We start from the raw sequence: 25,669 nt of genomic DNA on the forward strand, positions 1-25,669 counted from the left end.
TGGAACTAGCGACAAAGGTCCAATTTGGTAAAGCCCAAAGCACACAACAACTGGAAAAGCAACTTTCCTCTGCTTCCTCTTATAAAGGTCGTGCTTTCAATTTGAGATAGATACAAATTTGTATTTTAATAAATGTGTTTGAATTCTACAGTGGGAAGTTAACTGGAGTCACACCAATCAACTCATAAACCACGACACACCCAGTAAAAAAAAAACAAGTATCTTTGGCACTGAAGAGTAAGGAAAGGGAACATTTGTGAAATATAAATTGTTCTTCCCTGGGCAACTTCAGCTAAATTAACTGCCTGTGAGTTCCCTGGAAAATAAAGAGAAAATCTAGACTCCATTTGTGAAAAAGCAATCTTGTAACTTCCACAAATAATTAAAAAAATATAATCCGGGACATGCTCAGTTGGTTAAGTGTTTGACTCTTGATCTCAGCTCAGGTCATGATCTCATGGTTTGTAAGTTTGAGTCTCAAGTTGGGCTCTGTGCTGGCAGCATGGGACCTGCTTGGGATTCTCTCTCTCCCTTTCTCTCTGCCCCACCCCCACTCACACTCTTACTCAAAACTAAGTAAATAAACATTAAAAAAATATAATCCAAATATTTATCTTATTTTGCTAAATTTAGAAATGAAATAGAAAAGCAGTAATTTCAGTATGTCTTTTAAGTTTCATTTTTTACAGTTCCCTCCTTTCCTTCTTTTTAAAGCAATTAGGCATTAATAATGAGAAATTTGAGCACCTGTGAGTACCATCAGTGTCTTTTCCTCGATCTGGGCCAGTAGCCACTTCAACTGTGGGGAAACAGATGTGTCTTTTGTCTGTGACTATTTGAAAGTAGTATTTATGTCAAATAGTAGATAACAGTGGGTGAAAGGGTCATTTGAAAACAATAAATAAAAATATAATATTGCATCTCAGAAACATGGGATAATAAATAGCTTGGTTATGAATGACGAATTATGACGTCGAATGAAAAAAAAACTCAAATATGAGCACATTTCTGTTACCTAAAATACTTCAGGTGTCCTCTTTAATTGTTCTCCCATTTCATAGAGGATGTACTTACTCAGCAAGGGTGTGTGTGCCAACAGGTTTTTAAGCTGCTTTGCTTTTGTATGTTATTAAACTGTTGGTGAATTTTCAAACTCCTTTGCCACCGAAATTCAAATAATTATTTTTAGCACCACAGAACTAGGGTAGGACAAGACTGCACAAGGTCCTAAGGTTTTCTGGAGAATACTCAAGTCAGAGTGTTGTACATCAAAAGAAAGGCAGTACAGAAAATTTAAATGTGCATTTTTAGGTTTCTTGTTTTTCACTAACCAATCAGTCTCCGACTATTTTCAAGAGACAGATCATAATATGTGCTGAACTTATTTTAAGGACAGTCATGTGGGATGAGACTATAATTAATGGCTTTAGGAAAAAGTAAGTTCTTTTTCTTCTAAGACATAGACTGCATGGTAGGAACCAATAAAAAAAAAAACAGATCATGGGTCATTTTGATTTTTTTTTTTTAAGATATGGTTTGAATTTCTAACCATAGGGAAAAAAAATCAAGAAATATTGCAGTTTAAAAAAACTGTGGAAGTCCAGAAAAAGACAACTAAATGATTATGCAAATGGAGGTAAACAATAGTGTGAACATGTGCCGTGTACTGTCCACCAGCACAACTAAATGTAAGTCTTTACTCTGTGGAAAAATCTCAGTTAAATGCTGTGCTATTTCAGAAACCTGATCATTAAATCTTCAATTCAAATTTCACCTCCATTACTTCTGGCTTCTATACCCTTGGGAAAATCCCTCACCTCAGTGTGCTCATTTATAAAATCAGGACTGACTGATTCCAGAGCCCTTGCCCATGACTGGTACCCTCACTTCTGTTCTCTTCCTTGTCACCTTGCTTGTGCCCTTCTCCTTGACCTGAACCATACTCCAGATTCTGCAGTCTTGCAAGCACTACCCTGGACTCCATGCTCTCACCTGGCTACTATTCTTCCTTTGTCCACCAAAGGCTCCAACAGGAATGTCTGCGGGTTCTGAATAGACATCCCCAAATCACCTGCTCCGGCTATCTGGCTACAGACTAACTGCCATGCCCAAAGTACTCAGCAAAACCCACCACCCAGTGCTTAGTTGGGAAATAAAACAGCTCCTGTTCTGGCCCCACCCTCCCTGATGTTTCTGAAGCATGGGGCATTGCTGACCTTCCTTGGCTCTTTATTCCCTTTCTTCCCTCAGAAGTGAATTCTTCACTTCTCAGACTCTTTCATGGTTCTTTCTCCATTTCCCTGACTGCTTTCCTGGTGACATTCCCTCATTCCTTTTTCTTTAAGGATGTTTTTACCCCCAAAGTTCATTCTTGGGCCTAGGTTTTAACTTGCAAAGTCCATACCATTTTCATGGATGATCTAACACTCCACGCCCACATTTTTTTTTTTAACTTTTAACTTTGAGACAATTAAAGACTGACATACATTTATAAGAAATAATACAGAGAGATCCAAAATATCCTTCATCCCCCTGGTAATATCTTACATAGCATAGCTATAGGACAGTATCACAATTTGGAAATTTTGACATTGATACACTTCATTAATATTCAGAGTCTACTCAGTGTACATGCCCTTGTGTGTGTGTATGTTTGGTTCTATGCAATTATTTCACATGTACAGATGATACACCCACATTCTAACTACATTTCAAGGCCCGGAGATAGGCTCTTGTCATTTCAGGAAGAAGCATGGATGAGGAGGACATACAGCATTCCCTAATCCTGACAATACCCACATATCCTAAAACAGACCCTCTGGGGGTGCCTGGCTGGCTCGGCTGGCAGAGCGTGCGACTCTTGGTCTCAGGGTTGTGAGTCCAAGCCCCATGTTGGGTGTACAGGTAACTTAAAAACAAAATATAAAATAAAATAAAATAAAATAAAATAAAATAAAATAAAATAGACCCCCTGCCACGAGCAGAGCCTCAAACTGTGGCATGTAAATCCCCACCTCTCTCTTTCAATGCTCTCCTAGTCTATAACACTCGACCAGATCCTTTCAAAGTCTGTTCATCCTCCTAAGTCTGGCTTAAGTCCTTCCCCATGGGAAGTCCCCATGGTGCTACTGATCCACAAATGAGTCCTTCTGCATTTATCCTGTCTCTCTAGTTACATGTTAAGTTCCCTGGGGATAGAAAATGAGCTGTTTTTGTGGGTCTCATAGGTCTGACACAGGTCCTCAATACAAAATTCAACTAAGATGGGAAAAGAGACAGAGAAGAAACAGAAAAAAAGAAACAAGGAAAGCAGAATTTGCTATCACATAGGGGTCTAGAAACCAGAATTTTAATAACTAGATTTTAAAAAACAATGCAGCAAGCATGGGCAAAAGATTACAATCTTTCCTTTTCCTGCCCATGAGAATTAATGTTCTGAAGAATCTCACCCTCTTCCACTGTGAGCAGGTTGCCCAAATCTGCTGATGAATGATATTGGACTGGCTCCGAATTCTTCACATTTGCCAGTGGCAGGAAGGGGTCATAATCCGGGGATGACAGGTCGGCCAGGGTCAGTGTGTAGTGACTCTGTTGAGTATATGTGCTTGAGCCACACACACAGCAGTGCAGAACCTGTAAAAAGCAATGTGTGCCATGGATGCCATGAACATCCTGTCCCTGACAATCTGCCAACAGCACTTTGAGGAGGTAGGACTCTCGCTTGGTAATATCTGAGAACATAGAATCCTTTCCATTCTAAATTATCTTCCTGCTATTTGCAAGGTTATTTTTCTCCTTTTATATCAACACCAATAAATATATTTTCAACACAAAAGGAAAGCAAAAGTTAGAAAGTGCTTATTTTGCCATTCTGGGTGATCGCACACACCCAAGTCCTGCTTCTGTCCACCAGAATGTTCACAGACCTTCTTTTTCCAGTTCCAAACTCTACTACCCAAATGTCCAAATAGATATCTAAATCATGGCGTACTCTTACTGTGTAATACTAAAGAGTGATGAGTGAAAAACTCACAACTATTCACAACCGTATGAATGAATGAACCCCTTGAAAATAATGTTGAGTGAAGGGCATCAGACACAGAAGCACATACTGCATAAATCCAGCTACACAAAGTTCAAAACAATCTACACCGTTACACAGGTTAGTTGCTGCCCAGGTATGTGTATGGGGATAGTAATCAGCAGGGAGCCAGCATGGGTCCTTCTGTAATGCTGAGACTATTCAGTTTCTGCAGCCAGGATCTGGTTTCACAGGTGTGCTTGCTTTGTGAAAATTCATCAAGCTCTCACTTATGACTGGATGCATATTATACTTCAATAAAAAGTTTCCTTTACAGATAAAATCACGTTGTTCAATAAATTTGTGACTCATGTTAACTAGGAGGGGACATTTTTATTGGTAAAACAATTTTAAGAGAAATCTTTTAAGAAAAGAAATGTTAGAAAAGAGACAAATTTAAATGACTGTGGCTACTCTAGGTTGTCAAGCCAAGCCTTACATAGGTTTATAAACCACAGAAATGACAGAGTATCTAATGAATTAAAATCTTTGAATGAATTAAAAATAACATAGTTATTAAAATCTCTGACCACTAAAAAACCATTTAAAAGTACACAATACTTTTTAGTAGAATTTCAACTATGTTTTATATTTAATACATTTCAAAATAAGGCAACACAGTAATCAGTTAATGACTTGGAATATTATTTTTTTAAAGGTTACTAGTAAAGGTTTCTTACTAAAACAATTAAAAACAGGGGCACCTCAGTGGCTCAATTGGTTAAGCGTCCGAGTCTGGATTTCAGCTCCGATCATGGTCTCACAGTTCGTGGGTTTGATTTCCACACAGGGCTCTGTGGTGACACTGTGGAACCTGCTTGAGATTCTCTCTCTCTCCTGCCTTTTCTGCCCCTCCCTGCCCCCCCTCAAAATAAATAGATGAAATTAAAAAAAAAAAAAAACAACAGAATTGTCCCTGAGTACTAATTATTCAATTGATACACAAATGCCAAATTCATAAATAAAGCTTTCACAGGACAGACTGTAAAGCCAATATAGAAGGGCGATATAAAGGATCCAGAGCAAACACCATACCCAGTCATCAGTAGAGGTTGAAATTTGAATATTTTAAGTACCATAAAAATGATGAAGCTAAAAACTTTGATGTGATATATTTCCTTAATTAGTGTATTTCTTAAGATCTTGTAAAGCAAAGGGATTACTGAGACCTTTATACTTTTTGATAAACAATTGATAAAACAATTTTGTCAAACTAAGAATGTCAATATCCCTAAAATATAAACACTTCTTTTAAAAATTAAGTAGAGATAGGCCATGTTACATGAAAATTGGGGATTCTGATCAAACTGCAGTTGTTAAAAGATGGCAGTCATGTGAAAATGCATGTTTCTTTCACTTGGTAACCACTGCTTCTCTACAATTACTTCTGACCTGTTTTCACTCCTTAAATTATTCATTTCTTTTAAAATGTTTCACCTCTCCCCATATCTTTTCCAAAAGGGCACAAATAAATAAATAAATGCACAGACATATTTGGGCGATTCTCTGATGCTTAAGTCTATACTCTATGTCCATGAGGCACAAATGGAGACTCACCCTATAGATATAATCCAGCAAAGGGGCTCTGCACGAGTGCTGCTCCTCCAGGGCTACTGTGGACACTGGGTGGAGAAGGGTGTTCACTGGCAACGCCATGCACCAGTCCAAGAGGCAGAGTAGCAAGGATACAATAAACTGGAAGAGGAAACAGGCCCAATACTGTACATTGCAGTCTTTTAAACTTCACTACATGTCACAGCAAACAACAGAACTGTCCCTGCATGATAGTAATTACTCAGTGGACACACAAATACAGAAGAAATGAATGAGTAAATAAAGTTTTCACAGGGGAGACAGGACCAATACAAAAGAATAATAAAGGATATCCCTGCGTGTAACATTATTTTTCATTTTATCTTACATTAAAAAAAAAAAAAACAGACTGGGGAAAACTTAGCTGATGTGCCACCTACCTTCTTATCTGTTTCCACTGAGGAGTACTCTGCACTTGGTAAAAGAAAAGCAATTGTGGCCACAAGGATCTGCATAAAAGACAAACCTCTAATCAAACAGACCATAGTAATAGTTTAGGAAACCATATGATAAGAGTCTCAAGATGGCCTTGCACTAAACCCAGCTTGGTGCCAGTTCACTTGAGGAAGCTGATAAGAAGCCAAGAGCCAGTTTAGAGCTCTGTGTGATCCTGAAAATCGGGAGAAAGTCATAGAGCCATGCCTCGTCTCTATTCCACTCTCCTGGTGGTGAAATTGGGGCCCCAGAGGAAGGGACATTTCTCTTTGAGGTCACACAATCCCCATCTTCAGTCTCCGCACTTAATGCAATGAAAGTAAAAAAAAATATTTTCAAAAATAACTATGAAAATGCTCCCATTTGATTTTCTTATAAACCACCCCAGGTCTCCACCTGTTATCCTGGTATAAAAGCACCCCTTTCCTTCTCAAAGCTATTCCTCTTTCAATGATAAACTACAATCGACTCTTGAACAACTCAGCGTGAGAGGTGCTAACCCCCTGACCTTGCACAGGAAGAAATCCATGTATAACTTTTGTCTCCCCCCCCAAATTTAACTACTAATAGCCTACTACTGGCCAGAAGCCTCAACAATAATATAAATCGTTGATTAACACATATTTTGTATGTTGTATGTATTTTATGTTGTATAAAATATTTTAAAAAATATTAAAAATATTAAAAAAACAGACAGAAAAAAATATTAAAAAAATCATAAGGATGAGAAAATACATATATGGTGTACTATATTTATCAGAAAAAATCCACATATCGATACATGCAGTTCAAACCCATGTTGTTCAAAGGTCAACTGTGTACAGTTGCCCTAAAACCCAACTTTATAACTTGCGGCATCTTCTATCCCTATGTCCAAACCTCTGTTCTGCCCTAGGTCACCTAAGCTCTTGGGGAGAACAGAGTGATCTCGCTGGTGAAATCTGTCTAGGGCCGAGAGGAAATAAATCAGTATCACTTCTTCTCTCCCCCTGTAATACCACGCAGAGACAAATCACATTTCCTTGAAGAGTTACCACTGGATGCGCAAAGAACAGGGCACGTTTAAAAAAGTGTAGTTTTAGGGGTGCCTGGGTGGCTCAGTTGGCTGAGCATCTGATTCTTGGTTTCGGCTTAGCTGACAGCCTGGAGACTGCTTGGGATTCTCTCTCTCCTCTCTCTGCCCCTCCCCTGCTCATTCTCTCTCTCTCTTCCTCTCTCTCTAAAAACAAACAAACTTTAAAATAAAATAAGAAGTGTAGCTTTAAAAACTAGCAGGAATGGATGGGCCTTATATTCAGGTACGTACAGAGGTGAGGGTACCTGCTCCTTTACAACTAAGCACCCTCAAATGCAACCAGCCTCCGGGATATCATCACTGGGATGATTCTTCCCGTTCCTTCTATCTTTCTCTCCCACCAATTACCACCGGCCCCCCCCCCCCCCCAAGAGGGTATTACAGCAGTAATCTCATTACAGCTGGGTAATCATGCTATGGCAGAGAGCATGATCTGGGGCTTCAGTCTAGGAGAGACTCCTGTTTCACTCAACAGTCCCCCCACCCCCCGCCCCTGCATGGAGGGCATCATAACCAGCTGCCTACTCCTTGTTGGCACCATCCAAATTACTCTCGATGAATGAAGCCCAATCTACAAAAGGTCTCTTTGTTGTGGTCGTGTCTGCCTTTCAAACTCCCCAAGTGTAAAACTCTGCCCTGGAACACTGGTGGCTTCTTTACGTAGTGCCTGAAATCACAGCTGAGAAGAGCCGGTGCAATTTAATCTGAAAATGAATGACCCGTATGGCAATTTAATAGTCAGTACTCTAACAATTATTTGAGTATCTGTAATTAATTAAACACCAAATACAATAACTGGGAAACGCTTACGTGTTAGCATTACAGGACAAAGACTTACTTCTGAAATTTTCCGAGGCAGAGAGGTTTCAAACATCTGAAGCTTTTCCCAGTAGGAAACCAGCAACTGAAGAACATCACAGGCCACCTGAGCCACGACTTTGTTAGGAAACTGTAACAGGAAACAGAACCCCAAACTAAAGGACTGAACTTAACATGTGCATTTGTCCTAAGGAAGAACAAAACATGTATTTCTTTCCAGCGATGTTTAGGATACATTTCCTTGTTACGCATTAAATTTTTGAAAAATGTGTCCTGGTCCCACATTGCACTTGTACCATCCTATAACTGCCTCTTGTCCACATGTATTAATTTCCTTAACATTCTATAGAAACAAAGAGCTGTTGTTCAGTCATCTGAAAATTAAAACCATAATTTCAAGTGCCTCATTCAGATTGCATAAATAATAGTTTTGACAATTGGAGGAAATTAAAAGGTAGTACATTACTGAGTATTCCCTGTGTGCTGGTCCTTTTAGAATTCTCCTCATTTTCGCATTGATATATCTTCATTAACAGCTCTGCAAGGTAGATATGATCTTCATTTTATAGAAACATGAAGTGATCAAGTGATTTCCCACCTTATAAAATTAAACTTCACCCACATGTGTAATGAACTAAGAAATGTGAAAATTTGGGAACTGTGAGAATATAATCCTATGTTATGGTGTATTTATTCAATTACTTTGAGTGTGTTTTTGGAGTCTGGTGTGTGTACAAGGACCTTTGGATGCTCCCATTTCTTCCTAGATGGCATGTCAAAGGGGAGGGACGGTACTCACAAAGACCATTGGGCTGGATGGATGTAACAGATGAAAGACACCCTGTGCCTCTCTCCCTGCCCAGAACCTGGGGCTACCCAAGCCAAAAGGTTTGTCGCTGATTTTGGGTGTCTAAGGAAACCCCTGGATATGTAGCTTAGTTATTTCCACACCAGGAGCTCCAAGTCACATAAAGCAGGTACCAATTGACCTCAGCACCACACAGACATGGAAAAGTCAACATTTAGCAGCTCAGTGCAAATGTACAGGACGAGGAAGAAGGTAAGGCAAAGGGGATTACTTTGAACTCTGTAGAATAAACACTTTCCAAATACTCCTTCCTGATAGGTGCAAAGTGCACCCAGAGCAAGAGCGTCTGCCCTCAAGGGGCTCTCAGAGCCTGGCCTCTAGGCCTCAGATGACCTGATGCTCACGAGCCTCTTTCAACCCTGCAAACACTCTGGCTTGCTTCTGTCCCAAGGCCTTTGCCCTTACTCCCTGCTTTGCCTGGGATGCTGGCTTCTGCCACATCTCTCAGATCATGGCACTAAAGGCCTCCTCCGTGAGGCCACCTTGCCCATCCCAAGGAGTGGCAGTCTATCTGCTCCAGCTCTTCAGCTCCATCCTGCTTCGCTCTCGTGCTTTCCTCACGGCATTAAGGCTATCAAGCCCATCTTCTGTATTTGTCTGCCTGTTCTTTTGTGTTTATTTTTCCACATCTTGTTTACCATTATGTTCCTAATGCCTTGCACACCCCCCCGGAGAAGTAACGCATGACGAGTCTAAGGTGAAGAACAGGAATAGCCACTGGATGTGTTTCCACTGCATCACAGGGGTCAGGTCGTGGGGTGGAAACATAAGGCTGGCATGGCTCTTACATCTAACTGGAAGCTGGGAGCAGACAAGAGGACAACAAGGAAATGAGAGCTATGGTAGACCAGACAAAGAGCCTCTGGGCAGAGGGATGAGGTGTAAGAGAGGGGGCAGGTGGTAGAGAGAATGGGGGAAGGGTGGAAGGAGAGCTGAGGTTAGGCCAGGAGAAGGCAGAGGGAGAGTGTTTCCTTCAAGGCAGCAGGTGGTAGGGCACTGCGGAAGGCAAGGTCAGGCTGGAGGGCTGCAGGTGGGATGCTATTACTGACACGTGAATGCTGTGGGCGGTGGTGGGGAGAGACAAATCACTCACTCACTCACTCATTCAGCACATATTCATGGAGTAATGACAATGTGCCAACACTGAGGGTGACACGTGGTAGCTACACTTGTGAGGAGCACAGCAGGAAGGATAGGTTGTTGAATCGCTGTGTTGTACACCTGAAACTAACATCACACTGTGTGTCAACTATACTGCTTCACTGCTCAACACTGCACTCTGCTCCAACATGCCAGCATCTTCCTGCTCTTAGGATATATACCAACTCGTTTCTACCCCAGGGCCTTTGTACTGGGAGCTCCTTCTGCCCAGAGTGCCCCTTCCCTACACACTGCTCAGCTTCTTCTCATTACTGCTTTCCCCACTCACATGCCTTCACCTTTTCCTTTTACAGAGCATCTCTTGCTCTCAGTCCTCTCTATGGTGCACATGTGTGGTTGCTTGGCCAGTATCAATTCCTCCCTCACTCCTTAACTAATAGATCTATTTTGAGGTGCCTTCCCTCTCCCATGCAGGCCATCTCTCCCAGCTCCAGGAATGTGCCCTAACAGGCTTAAACGAATCAGAAGATTTTATTCCCAGTCTCAGTCGCTGGTACAGGGATGAGCGAGAAACCTCGACTAATGCATCTCAGTACCTCTTACGAGAATGCTGTGATGGAAGTCCTGCAGAACACAAACAAGGACACATGGGACCCTGACTCCTACTGGCAGACATCCTCCAACCCTGCAGGCATCCCACCCTAACATGAAGCCACCTCTGTGGACTACAGAGCAGTAGAGTTAGACAATTAGGTCAGTGTTGACTGTTAATCTCCTGAATCAACCAACCCTGACCTCTTCCTTACCCATGTATTTTCCAGCTTTATGAATCAATATGTTCCCATGTTGTTTAAGCCAGAAAAAGAAAGAAAGAAAGAAAAGTACAGGGCACAAGATGAACCGGGCAGATACAGTCTCTACTCTGAAGGACTAACAGTCTTGGGAACAGGCAGGGACCTGTTCACATATGTCCCTGAACGCCGTGCATAGTGCTCTAGTCTGTGGGCTACTTGGTCAGACCCTGTGCAGACAGATTCCTCCTGTGGTAGGAGGGAGGACAGCTCTGTGGGGCCAGACTAGGGCCAAGGAGTTGGAAGGCACCAGGAGGCTCAGTTATTGGCAGGGGGAGACAGGATGGGTAGGGATGGCCCTAGGGCAGCAGGACTCTAGGACTGAAGTAAGGAGGGCGGGGAAAGTCAATGATGTCTCCTGAGATAGGGTAAGAGAAGGAACAACAGGTGAGGCTGAGGGTGGGGCTCGGGTTGGGCCTCCTCTCACTTGGGCTGCCAAGGAGACAGGATTGGCAGCTCACCTGAGCCGGAGCCGAAGCTGCCACTCTAGTGCCTTCGGCCCCCACCTTGGAGGGGACACCTAGGTCTGTGACTACAGCTCAGGCTTAGAACCCTCCGCCCCCACCCACACACTCCCACACCAGACACAACTAGCTGAGTAGAATTCTCCAGGCGGCTAGGCAGTGCTCTGCTCTCACTGTTTTTCATGGATACCTTCTAGGGAGCATTTCCCAGCCTTCTCTGACCATGCCCTTCCTGCATCTGAGGGAACACCTGGATCAGCCTCATCAAGTGTTCCTGAAGGGCAGGGTCACAGCAGAGTGGTGCCCAGAGCCATGTGGAACCCATAAGACAGGAAGCCCTTTCTGGCCTCATGCACCCTGTGCCGCTGGGGCTGGGCCTCTTTCTCTAGTCCGCCAGATGCTCCCCCTCCTAGTAGAGCCCTGAGCCTTCCTGGGGCCCCTCTTCTTAAGAGTTGTTGCCGTCCCCCTTGCTCCCCGTGGCAACTCCTTTCCTGATAGCTCTCGGTTCTCTTAGATTCATGTGCTCCCTCCTTCAGTGAAAGTGCCACTGGCACAGGAACACAGGCTTAGGAGGGAGGCAGGCAGGGAGTTGTCCCAGCGTCCGGGAACTGCATCCATGAGTTTCCCTCTGCTATTCACACTGGTTAAAGGAAGGTTGATATGGCTGATCTCGGCCCTCTGATTTCTTAGCAATTCAAGCTGGAGCAAGGTCCTTGGCCTTCTTTAGCTGTGCTCTCTTTTATTGCCAAAATGGGGGGATCAGGAGCATCCTGGGGTACAGGCTTCAACGGAACAGCCCCCACACTGTGGTGGGATGTCCCTGATAGAGCACGGCTCCAAGCATGGCAGCTACGTTTTTTCTGGTACTCTATGTTTTCCTCATAATTGTACAAAAACTATAGAGATTTTTGAAAATGTGGAGAACTACAACAGGAAAACGTAAGTCATATATCCTTCTACTCTTGTTATCTATACTGCATAGAACCACATAGGGTAGATTTATCTACAGATCTCCTTCACTCTGAGACACCACTGAATTATTAACAGCTTTTCCAGGAAGGGAGTAGGGGTGGGGAAGCCACAGCACATGCAATATACCTTTCTAGATTTAGGAAAAAAAAAACTAGGATTGGAAAAATAGATCTTAGAATTGAGAAAATAGGATATTAAAAAACGAATTACACTCTGCATAGATATACAATTGATATCCAACTTTTTTTCACTGTAATAGTTATATGTGAATATTTCACCATGGCTTTTGGAGTGTCTTATACACTGCAATTAGGGAAAAGCCCAGACATGGGGACAGGGTGTCCTGGGTTTGACCCTGGCAGACTCTCTATTTCCCAATCAGCTCATTTTCCACATCTGTGATGCAGAGGTGGCAGTAAGCCTTCACACAGAGGGTGGTTTTAAGGATTAAAAGGAACAACAAAGGTCAGCACCCTGCTCAGGCCAGAGGGAGGCCTCCTAAGTGATATTTTGGTTTGATCAATTTTCCATTCCTCATCACAGGGATCAGCAGCAAGTGTTTCTCCAGCTCTCCGGATCTGACTGGCACTCCCAGGTGTTGTGGAGGAGAGAATGGGGGATGGGATGCACAGGTGGGAGGGGGTCAGAGGACATAAGACTTGGTCAGGAAGGGGAGTAGGTGAGGAGCACTGCCATGAAATCAGGCTGCAAAGACAGGCAGGGGCTAGACCAGAGGGCCGGATGCCAAGCCATGGGCAGGGGATGTCCCTGGCTGGTTATCCTGTGGGCTGAAGCACGAAGGTGACACAGCTCTATCACTGGCCTGGTGATGACTGTCCCAGTGTCAGCTACAATGGTTGTTACTATTACAGCAACACATGACAGGCAGTAGAGAAGGGCGGGCATGAGCCTGGACGCTGGTATCAGATGCACAGTTTAGGGTCTGAACTTTGGCTTGACCAGGATTCAGAGCCTGGAAAGAGCTCCTTGACCTTCCTGCACCTCAGCTTCTCCACTGTAAAGTGGGACAAGTGCCTAGCAGCTGAGAACTTCCACAAACCCTCAGTACAGTGCCTGGCAGGGACTAGACACTCACCAGTTCTGGGGGGTATAATAACAGCAGTGCTAATTATTACCACCATCTCTAAACAGGAGCCAGAAAGGGACCTGGCAGGTTTTGAGCCCTGGTTTAGGAAGTGGCCTAACAGTATGTATAAAAGTTCAGTTTTGTTTTCACGTTACACAGATCTGCTCTCAGTGCTGCTTCCATCCTTTATACCTGTGTGCCTGTGTGCTTAGGACTGGATTTCTCTGGGCCTTGCTTTCCTCTGGTGGGACATGGTGATTGTACCATCTACCTTGCAGAGCTGTCTGAAGTATTGACTTTGCAATGAATGTGGGCCAGCATGTGAACCCAGTCAATGGCAAAACAAAAACAAAAAAACAAAAAACAAACAAACACAAAAAACCCCAAAAAACACTCCCTCTTTTCATTAACAAAGCAAAGGAAGAAAGACATCCTAAAAGCGTGAAGGCCCAGTCAGGTGGCGAGTACTCAGGTCTCTCCCAGCCCCACTGCAGAGGCCAGGGCATGAAATCGCACTTTCTTGTCACTATTACCAATTGTCACTTGCCACAGGAAGTGCCCAGCCCACAGAGGAGCCCCACTCAGGCAAAGGGGTCAGTCCAGGACAGCTCAGCCACCAGTGGGGAAGCAGCTATTGGTGGCCTCTTTTGTGAGCCTCACAGAACATTCAGCATGGCTCTCATAAAAACAATTTTTGATTTAAAACCCCTCTCTGATATAGGGAAAAAATAGTGATGGCGCTAATTCAAACTAGAACTGGTTGAATATCTGGGATACAGATTACTGTCAAATACACATCACGAATTGGGAATACCTTCAAAGTGACACCTATCACATTGATGGCCTCTTTCAGCTGAGGATGGCTCGTACACTGGGCAAGCTCTTCGCATATCCAGACCCCGAGGGAGCAAATGGCGATGCATCTTTTGGAAAAGAAAGAAAAGAGGAAAATTCTCAAAAAATTTAACATGTTTTCTTGGTATTTTCATGTGACAAAGTATTTTAAATCTTTTTTTTACAAAGTAGCAAAAATTACACATACACTAACAGAGTGTCTTCCTAAGAAAAAAAGGGTAAGGACAAATAGAAATACTGATATTGGTTAGTAATTATTTAATAAGTAAATGATATACTTCCCGTTAATAGTCACAGCCCATACATCAGTTATTTTTGCTGACATCTTCTTTAAATTTGAGAGAGAGAGAGAGAGAGAGAGAGAAAGCATACCCACGAGTGGAGGAGAGGGGCAGAGGAAGACAGAGAGTATCTTTTTTTTTTTTTAATATAATTTATTGTTAGGGGCGCCTGGGTGGCGCAGTCGGTTGAGCGTCCGACTTCAGCCAGGTCACGATCTCGCGGTCCGTGAGTTCGAGCCCCACGTCAGGCTCTGGGCTGATGGCTCAGAGCCTGGAGCCTGTTTCCAATTCTGTGTCTCCCTCTCTCTCTGCCCCTCCCCCGTTCATGCTCTGTCTCTCTCTGTCCCAAAATTAAATAAACGTTGAAAAAATATATATATATAATTTATTGTCAAATTGGCTAACATACAATGTGTAAAGTGTGCTCTTGGTTTTTGGGGTTGAGTCCTGTGGTTCATTGTTTGCATACAACACCCAGTGCTCATCCCAACAAGTGCCCTCCTCCATGCCCATCACCCATTTCCCCTCTCCCCCACCCCCATCCACCCTCAGTTTGTTCTCTGGACTTAAGAGTCTCTTGTGGTTTTCCTCCCTCCCTCTTTGTTTGTAACTATTTTTTCCCTTCCCCTCCCTGGTCTTCTGTTAAGTTTCTCAAGATCCACATATGAGTGAAAACATATGATATCTTTCTTTCTCTGACTGACTTATATAATACCTTCCGGCTCCATCCATGTTGCTGTAAATGGCAAGACTTCATTCTTTCTCATTGCCAAGTAGTACTCCGTTGTATATATAAACCACATCTTCTTTATCCACTCATCAGTTGATGGAAATTTAGGATCTTTCCATGATTTGGCTATGTTGAAAGTGCTGTTATAAACATTGGGGTACATGTGCCCCTATGAATCAGCACCCCTGTATCCTTTGGATAAATTCCTAGTAGTGCTATTGCTGGGTTGTAGGGTAGTTTTATTTTTAATTTTTTGAGGTACCTCCCCACTGTTTTCCAGAGCGGCTGCACCAGTTTGCATTCCCACCAACCCCGTTTCTCTGCATAGTCGCCAGCATCTGTTGTTTTCTGAGTTGTTCATTTTATTTTTGCTGACATTTTTAACTACACCGTATTGCTTCAAGATAGTTTTGACGAATAATCAAAGACATGAATCTCAGAAAATCATTGGAAATTGAGTTTGTAATTGTTTTCCCTACAATAAAATACACAACACCTACTACAAACAGAATACAAACCCTATATTTCATTGTAAAGAATATTTGAACACAACTTCCAGAATCAGCTGCACTGTTATGTTTTAAACAATAAGTGAGGACAAAGCTTTCTTCAAATTACACAGTCCTTTAAAAATTACCTTTCTCAATTGTAAATCATTTTTAAATGGTAGTTCTCTTTGGAACTGATATATTCCACTATCTTTTGCAATGATCAAAAAGTCATACTCCTGTTAATTTTTTCTGAATGCCCACATATAAAATTAAAATACTTGCTCCCAAACCTGCTCACTTTCAGAACAAAAGGGGGGTTCAAGTCCCTGCTTGGAACCAGAAGTTAACTGTAGGATGTATATGTTGTTCTTTGTAATAAGAGGTCACATCCAGTACCAATTAAACTGAATGTACTGCTCAGCTCTCCACAGTAAAAGTTCTTTGTATTCAGTATAATTCAGCAGTTAAAATAAATATATTTTGAGGTTTTAAAACCACCATATTTCACTGGAATCTCACCTCTTTAAATTAAGATAGACTAAGGGCTTCAGAACACGTTTATTAAAAGTCCTTTGGAGGCTATGTCACCTTCTACTTAAATGAACTCAGTATAAATGGGCAGCCCAGTTTATAGGTGTGCCTGGTCTTCTTTGGTTCTCTGACAACAGCATAATACATGAATTCCACACAATTTGAACCCTCAACTTCCCTCACTGTATAGAACTGTCTCCTCTTGCCTCATCCCTATGCTTATTCTCAGTCTAGAAACTGCACTTTGTATTCTTAGTTTGCGCTCTTTGCCATGTATTCTACATCTTTCAAATAGCCTTTTTATCTTCCCCCAGCTTAACTGATTATTTAACGCACTAAAATCTAACTTGGAATTATACCCCCAATCATATTTTTACCACTTCAAGAGCCTCTCTTCCTTTGCATGCTTGAGTGTGTGTGTGTGTGTGTGTATAAATACACATACTTTTTTTTTTTTTACAACCCATTAACCTTTATGTTAAGTGTAATTCATTCAGAGCAAAGATCTCTCATTTCTCAGGAACACCTGCATTACTCTATAACTATTAGCCCTGCATGACAGAGAACTTTTGTGACCCATAAAGTGGTTTCCTAATGTGAACCACTCTCACCTGCCTTGAGTTTTAAAGCCACCCTAGCTTATAGCTGCTCTTCAATGCTATTTTTTCTCTTTCCAACATATCATTTAGCATCCCCATCTAGCATCTTCCGATTCTAATACTCTGTTACCCCTTACGTGTTTGAGTTCCTGTCAGTTAGGTTCTCTGTATCCCAAATGTGTCCTTTGTGATCCCAAATGAGTTCTATCTCTCAAAACTTTTTTTTTTTAGCTAATGGCAATACCACCTTCACTCTCCTTTGTACACTAACGCACTTTCTGGAACTGTTTGCTACCATCCCATCTCACACCACCCAATTTACATAACTTACTCTTTTTTCTGAACTCTTCTACATTATCATCACTCACAATTATAACTATCTTCTCTCATGATTCTCCTCCATTTATTTGGAATCTTGATCATATTTCTGCTTATCTGCACTTGCATGAACTCAATTTCATTGTCTAACTCCTCTCATACTCAGCTAATAAAGACTGAGCATATCATACACATTCTATTCCATTTTTAACTCCACAGACATTTGGCTTTCTACAGTAAGGAAAAAGTGGGAGGGGAAGGTATTGCTAAGACATGTTAAAGGTTTGAATGTGGTGTATATGTGAAAAGGAGAAATCAAGGATTTTCCCCAAGTTTCTGTACTGAAAATCTGAGATGATGGTGCCCTTTACCAAGGGGGGAGTTTGAGGGGTGGTCAGGAGACTCAAGGATTCAACTGTGGTTGTGTTAACTTTGTATGTGTTAAGACATCCAAGTTGAGGTATCAAGTAGGCAGTTTAATATATAAGCCTGAATATATAAGGGGTTCACAGAAGAGGCCAGGTAAATAAATTCAGTGTCATTAGTGAGTAGGTGGAATTTAAAGTCTAGTTAGAATGAATAAGAGCACCTAGGAGCGTCATGGAGGGAGGAGAGGACCACCCCTAAACTTCGAGTCACCAACTTGCAGAAGTTAGGTGCAGGAGGGAGACAGAACAGGAGAAGCGTGGTAACATAGGAATAAAATAAGAAGGTTGTATTCTAAGGCCTGACATTGTTTAGGAAGAGGGTAAAGACAGCCTAATTTCAGAATTAGTAACACAAGTATGCATATTACAATTTCTTTTTTTTTAATGTTTATCTATTTTGAGAGAAAGAGAGTATGTGTGTGCTTGAGCATGGGAGGGACAGGGGTGGGGAAAGAGAGAGACAGAAAAAGAGAGAGAGAGGGAGGGAGGGAGAGGGAGAGAATCCTAAATGATGTGGGATTCAGCACAGAGCCCGATGTGGGGCTCAATCTCATGATCCTGGGATCATGACCTGAACAGAAATCAAGAGTCAGATGCTTAACTGACTGAGCCACCCAGGTGCCCCATTAAAATTTCTAAGGTAACTTTTAAGAAAACTGAAAGAGAGTCTATGACTCCTAAGAAATTAGAGAAAAAATGGAATGTGGGAAAAATCATCTGGAAGGGAGGAAGTTAGGAAGTTAGGAAGGAAGGAAGAAAGGAAGGAAAGGAGAAGGGAAGAATGAAGGTGAGAAAAGGGAGAAAATGAGAGAATACTGAGGACAAATAACAAAATATAAAGATGAAAGAAATACAAAGAATATAAAGATACAAAGAATATACAAAGAATATAGAGATGAAAGAAATCCAAATATGTCAGTAATTGCAGCAAATGTAAATGAACTAAAGATTCAGTTAAAAGATAAAAATCAGACAGTATAAATGTATAAAATATGTACAATTTTTGCAAAGACATTTAAAAGAGAAGAATATGGAAAAGTTAAATTTAAAAGGATAGAAAATATTGGGGTGCCTCAGTGGCTCAGTGGGTTAAGCGTCTGACTCTTGGTTTCAGCTCAGCTCACGATCTCACGGTTTATGAGTTCGAGCCCCACATAGGGCTCTGTGCTGACAGAGTGGAGCTTGTCTGAGATTCTGTCTCTCTCTCTCTCTGCCCCTCCCTTGCTTGCTCACTTGTATTTTCTCTCAAAAATAAATAAAAATTAAAAAAAAAATAAAAATAAAAGGATAGAAAATATCATTTAAAAATATCAATATCAGTATCAGATAAGTAGTCTTTAAGGTAGGGTCGCCCGGGTGGCTCAGTCAGTTGATTATCCAACTTCGGCTCAGGTCATGATCTTGAGGTTTCACAAGTTCAAGCCTCATGTTGGACTCTGCTGGCTGACAACTCAGAGTCTGGAGCCTGCATCGGACTCTCTCTCTCTGCCCCTCGCCTGCTCATACTCTGTCTCTCTCTCTCTCTCAAAAATAAATAAAAGAGATGGGATTCTATATAGAGATTTGATAATTCTATACTTCTATGCAGCTAATAATATAGCTTCAAAATATATAAAACAAAAATTGACAGATATATATGGGAAATAAACGTACCATAATAGTGGGATATCTTAACCCATCTTTCTCAGTTAATGATCAAGATGATGAAAAAATTAGAAAGGATTTAAAGTATTTGAAAGACATGATTAAAAAATTAATCAAATGGACACATCTAAAGCACTACACCCAACAACTGAAGAAATGGTATACACATTCTTTTCAACCATATACAGGACATGTGCAGAAAATGACTACATATTGAGCCATAGAGCAAATCTCAACAATTTCAAAGATTGTTGCTTGGCAGACAACATATTTAATCTACAATGCCTTTAAGACATCAGCAGCAAAAAGATAAATAAAAATAACCATGTGTTTAAAAATGAAGGAATATATTTCTAAATAAATCACGACTCAGTGAAGGAATCATAATGGAAACTGGAAAAAATTTCAGTGGAAAAATATTACATATCAAACGTAGAGAACTCAGATAAAGTGGCACTTAGAAATAAACATAGGGACTTAAATGTTGGTATCTGTAAAGGAGAAAGGCTGAATTAGTATACTGAATGAATATACTGGCATATATCAGAATTAATATACTGATGAAAAGAAAATGAGTGGCAGAATGTAAAGAGAGCAGAAGAAAGAACATAAAAAAGAGCAGAAAGTAGAAAATAAAAACAAATACAGAATAAAGAGGCTGGAACAAAGACAAAAGTATATTCTTTGAAAAGACTAACAAAGTTGACAGACCTTTGGCAAGATGTGTGAGAAAAATCAGAGAATACAGAAAAGGGATACAGAGATTAAGAAGTGCATAGAGCTACGAAAAGATAGCAAAAGGATAATGGAGCCATCATGAATGCAAGGGTATTTCAAAACTTAGAAGGAATGGACAAATTTCTAGACAACTTTAGTTTATCTAAGCTGTCAAATAAAATAAAACCTTAAAATTCCTAAACAATCATGGAAGAAAACAAGTCAGTGGTTAACCCTCTCATAAATAACCAGACTTAGATAGTTTTACCATCAAGGTCTAAATACACAAGAGCACAAACTCTAATTTTACAAAAACTCTTGCTGACTTAAGAGAATGAAACAATACTTCACTCATTTTGGAAGAAGACATAACCCTGTAATCAAGCCTCATAAGGACAGGATGGGGAAAGAAAATTACAGGCCATAAATATAAATGGAACTTTACTCAACAAAATGTTACTCAAATCAGATCCAGTACTGTATAAACCACATTGAGTTTATCCCCAAATTCAAGGTTACTCTAATATGAACAAATTGATAATGAATTTATAACTTCTGGTAATGGAAGACTAGAAAATGTGTACTAAACCATCCACCAAAGCCACTGAAGAAGTTAGTAAAAAAAATACACCCCCCCTCCAAAAAAAAAAAAATCCTCTTAAATTCATCAAAGAGCTGACAAGGTGGTGATGGTTGATGGGCTGTTAGAAAGAGAACAGGGTAGGAGCTGATTCCCGGGCAGCAAGAGGCTTAGCTGGGCTTCTGGTGACCTTATGGGGTTGGAGGCAGGGGATAAGAAAATAGTGTTTCCCTCCACCAGTGTTCCCAGCTTTGGGCTTCGCCCTGGAAGAACAGGTTGCAACTTTTCATTATGTAGGTGGCCCAGAAAACCTATCTTGGTAACAGACTGCCAGCGACCTTAGATGCTTGGCAGAGGCAACTAAATGTTTCCAGACATTGCTAAATGTCTCCTGGGGTACAAAATCACCTCTGGTTGAGAATCACTACCCTATACATACACCATTTGTATAAGTTTTTGGTTTATCCTTCCATTTTCTTCTTCATTAAAAATAACAGGGAGTGCACATATATATTTGTAATCTTGTTTTTTCTTTCACAAAATGTAATAATAACCTTCTGCACCTTACTGTTTTCACTTAATAACAGCACACTTTTAAAAAATTAAGTAAAGCACATTCTCGACATAATTCTTACTACACTTAAATTTTTTTTTTTTTTTGAGAGAGAGAGAGAGAGCGAGCATGTGCACACAAGCAGGGACAGGTGCAGAGGTACAAAAAGAAAGAATCTTAAGCAGGCTCCATGCTCAGAGTGGAGCCCGACACAGGGCTTGATCCCATAACTGTGAGATCATGACCTGAGCTGAAATCAAGAGTCGGATGCTTAACTGACTGAGCCACCCAGGTGCCCCTTTACTATACTTATTAGTGGGTGTATGAGTAATGTGAAAAAGTGTTTTTTTTTTTTTTAACATTAACTGTTCACACATAAATTTGTATTTTAAAATCCTAAAATAGTTTACCTTTTTGTCAACATTTACCTTGCACATTCATTTGGTTCCTCTGTGGCATTCTTCAGTAAAATATTTATGAGGTAATGCTAAAAACAAAAAATTAAGTAAAATAAAAACTTTGTTTAGTAGTTGGTTTCCCACATGTTCTGACTGTGTTCCTGGAAGTCAGGAGCTCCTGAAGGACCAGGGAGGACCTGGGGGGAAGAGACACAGGGCTCGGGGGAGTAGCCTGGTTGCAGTCTCAGCCAGGGCCTCCCTGGGCAATTAAGCCAGCGTAGGGAAGAGGGTTTCTGGGTGCACAATAAAAACCTAGCAAAGCAACTGAGACTTCAGATAGGAAATGCTCGGTTTTCTTTTACTTTAATTAGATTATATATTGTACATTAAATTATATATTATAATTATGTACCGTAAGTAGATAAGATAGATTCTGAGATTTGAAAAGCATATTTGTTTGCCTCAAAGTCAGTTGAGAGAACAAATGCTTACTTTTATTCTCTAAGGAATGAATAACCTGACATTTCAAATGATTAGTAGTATTTAATCAGGCTAACAACAGGACTGAATATTTAGTTTATTTCAATTATTCCTTATAAACTCATTGGATGCACTAATGCAGCACAATTGAACCTAAAATTATTATAAAGGATGATTCATTACATAATTAGGATCCATAGGCATGATAAACAGACCTAATAAAAAACACCCAAGGAGCCTATCAGTTATAACTGCGATGTGCTCTGATTTGGATACATTTAATTCCCTGAAAACAACAACTACTGAAACATTTAAACAATAAAGCAGAACTTTCAGGGATAAGGGGATCAATGCACAATAATGGAAGCGATGGCCACAGAGCTGGAACTAGAAGATGATAAACCTGAGAGTCACTCAAAGGTAGCAGGTACCTTGACGTCTTCGGTTCCTGTGATGACTTCACTGACTTCTGGCACAGACTGCAGCAAAGGGATCTCCCGGTAGGTGTTTGGAAAGCAGACAAGAGAACCAAGAATGGTGAGAGCTTCTGAATGAGGTGCCTGCACACAAAAAAGTGAAAGTGCTCATTTTTCTTTTGCTAAGTCAGAAACTTTACTTAAGCAACAGACTTTACTTTTTCATGATTTCAAGAGGGAATCTTTATTTTATCCTAGATAAGAAATATCAAATTAGGCTGGTTATTTTTTCCAGGTGAACAGTTAAACAAGACAGGTTTGTCTAAATGAAAAAGCAAATTTCCAAGGAATGGAAAATAATGTTATACTTGAATACAAAAAAGCACTGTGAAAACTGGTATGCAGATGCATTCAGATTCAGAAAAGCAAATGACTCAATTATGACTTTTACCTTTTATTTTTATGTGTTTTTAGTCTTAATGTTCTTGACAAGGCAGGGTAAGGGATATCAACTTAATATTATTTTTGCTGTGAAGACAGTTAACAAAAATTCATAAGGGAGAAGGGTTGGGGCTGAATTTCAGAAGGCAGGGAAAGAGCACACACCATCCACCAAATTTCCTGTCTCACCAAGAACTACTTTGCAAAATAACACATAGTGATTGACATCTAGTGATACAAAATCACTTGTTTGTCCACTACTGGAATTAGGAATATATCAAAGGAATCACCTCACGCCAGTCAGAGTGGCCAAAATGAACAAATCAGGAGACTATAGATGCTGGAGAGGATGTGGAGAAACAGGAATCCTCTTGCACTGTTGGTGGGAATACAAACTGGTGCAGCCACTCTGGAAAACAGTGTGGAGGTTCCTCAAAAAATTAAAGATAGACCTACCCTATGACCCAGCAGTAGCACTGCTAGGAATTTACCCAAGGGATACAGGAGTACTGATGCATAGGGGCACTTGTACCCCAATGTTTATAGCAGCACTCTCAACAATAGCCAAATTATGGAAAGAGCCTAAATGTCCATCAACTGATGAATGGATAAAGAAATTGTGGTTTATATACACAATGGAGTACTATGTGGCAATGAGAAAGAACGAAATATGGCCCTTTGTAGCAACGTGGAAGGAACTGGAGAGTGTTATGCTAAGTGAAATAAGCCATACAGAGAAAGACAGATACCATATGTTTTCACTCTTATGTGGATCCTGAGAAACTTAACAGGAACCCATGGGGGAGGGGAAGGAAAAAAAAAAAGAGAGAGAGAGGTTAGAGTGGGAGAGAGCCAAAGCATAAGAGACTCTTAAAAAATGAGAACAAACTGAGGGCTGATGGGGGGTGGGAGGGAGGGGAGGGTAGGTGATGGGTATTGAAGAGGGCATCTTTTTGGGATGAGCACTGGGTGTTGTAGGGAAACCAATTTGACAATAAATTTCATATATTTAAATTAAAAAAATCCAGTAGAAAAATAAAGGAATATATCAAAGGAGGCATTTCACAAGATTTCAATTCAGCCAACACTCACTAGCAGCTATGATTAGCCAAGAATAAGGCAGACACCACAATTACAGAGGTATGTCATTCACCCACCTTCCCATCTGTCCATCTTTTTTTTTTTTAAAGTTTATGTATTTTTGGGGGGGGGGATGAATAGGAGAGGGGCAGAGAGAGAGAAGACATAAAATCCCAAGCAGGCTCCCCGCTCTCTGCGCAGAGCACAGACTGTGAGATCAAGATCAAGAGGCAGATGCTTAACCGACTGAGCCACCCAGCCATCCGTTTTTCTGTCTACCTACTACTATCCAGCAATTATAATAATGGTGGCAAACACAGAGCTCTCACTCAGTGCTAAGCACTGTTCTAAATGCTGTACAAGCATTTCCTCCTAGAATACCCTCAGCAACCCAATGACCTAGATACTATTATCATTTCTACTTTACAAGTGAGAAAACTGAGGCTCGGAGAAATTCAGTGGCTTTTCAAGTGACAGACCCTGATTTGCACTGAGGCCATCTAATTCCAGGGTCCACACTGGGTCTATATTGTTAAGCACCCAGGGTAGGAAATGAAAGGGAGTCTCCCTCCCCCAGAGAGATGGCAGTGTAGCATGTGGAGTGTGGGAGGAAAGGCGAATAGCGGTTATATGTAATTCAGGAAAGCACTTGCTACATGAGCATAGAGTAGGGATATCACAAGAACCCAGAGCATTCATCTTTTACCTCGCCTGGTTCTCATCAGCACACAGGTAAACAAAAGACAATATAAAACACACAGAGAGATACTCTATGGGAACCAAAACGAGGCAATGATTTGTTCTGTTCAGGATAGTTAGGGACACTAAGACCAACTGCTGCTAAAAGTCGCATAAGCCACAGGAGCCAGCCAGGCTGGTGGAGTGAGGGAGTGAGGTGAGGGGTGAGAGGCATGGTACGGGCAGTGGGAATAGAAAAGGCAGAGGACCCGGGCACCCATGGACCTGAAAAAGGCCCCAGGTGCACAGAGCTGGGAGGCCATACAGGCCCTGGAGTTCCCCAGGGGTGGAGTCTGAGAAAGACACCCAGGGCTCTCAGGGAATAACCCCCAGGGCCACATAGCACAGTTCCCATCTCATTCTACCTGAGCAGTGATGCCCTCAGAATGGAGCAGGAGTGTGGGGTGATGGATGCTCTCAGGGAGAGCAGAGTGTCAGTCACTGAAGCGCAGTACAGGCCAGAGTGAAGGCAGCTATGAGTGCAGCCATAGCATCAGGGATGAAGTCGCTGTATCTTTAATGGTTTATTTCATTTTTTAAATACGAAGATTTGAAACCACTAGAGCAAACTGAAAATGTTAAGACTAGCCAAAGTCCGTCAGTGAGTACAGTTCCATGTTACGTGACCTGTGGTCACCACCCAGGCCTTTCCTCACCTGACCCCACGCCAGTGACGATGTAGGTGCTAGCTCCCTCGTGCCTGGGAACAACACCTGCACCATTTGGCTCTGGGACACCTTTCTTGGCTCCTAAGGTGGTCTGACAGTCTCAGTGCTGGAACACCTTGTTTTCTCAGGATCTAAACTCTGGGACACTGAGTGTGGTTCTGTGCCCTCTTCTCTCTCAGATCTATACTCACTCCCAAAGGATATTTAGCCCCAAGATTTCAATGCCTCCTAAATGTTGGACTCCTCAATATTTCTGTCTAGACCAGACTTCCCACCTGAAGTCCAGGTTTGTATGTCATCTCACCTCAGGGGTCCAGAGGGATCTCACACTGACAAGCTCCACCTAGACCACGGTCCTGTCCTTCTGTGTAACCC

At 41.4% G+C, this 25,669-nt stretch overlaps 1 protein-coding gene across 6 annotated transcripts in view; it reads right to left on the reverse strand.

Annotated features, from left to right (window-relative positions):
• The window catches only part of RALGAPA2 (Ral GTPase activating protein catalytic subunit alpha 2), a 329,216-nt gene that overhangs the window by 121,415 nt on the left and 182,132 nt on the right, over positions 1-25,669 (reverse strand). For all 6 annotated transcript variants that reach the window (XM_040447849.1, XM_040447847.1, XM_040447848.1 and 3 more), the window contains 7 exons: positions 22,383-22,511; positions 21,502-21,560; positions 14,161-14,269; positions 8,023-8,133; positions 6,055-6,123; positions 5,639-5,776; positions 3,450-3,633 (listed from right to left, as the gene is read on the reverse strand). In XM_040447849.1, the coding sequence (XP_040303783.1) occupies positions 3,450-3,633; positions 5,639-5,776; positions 6,055-6,123; positions 8,023-8,133; positions 14,161-14,269; positions 21,502-21,560; positions 22,383-22,511 (799 nt within the window). The remainder of the gene's footprint in view (positions 1-3,449; positions 3,634-5,638; positions 5,777-6,054; positions 6,124-8,022; positions 8,134-14,160; positions 14,270-21,501; positions 21,561-22,382; positions 22,512-25,669) is intronic.

The sequence above is a fragment of the Herpailurus yagouaroundi genome, unplaced genomic scaffold, assembly GCF_014898765.1.
Source record: "Herpailurus yagouaroundi ecotype Mexico unplaced genomic scaffold, PumYag 196, whole genome shotgun sequence".
Lineage (NCBI taxonomy): Eukaryota > Metazoa > Chordata > Mammalia > Carnivora > Felidae > Herpailurus > Herpailurus yagouaroundi.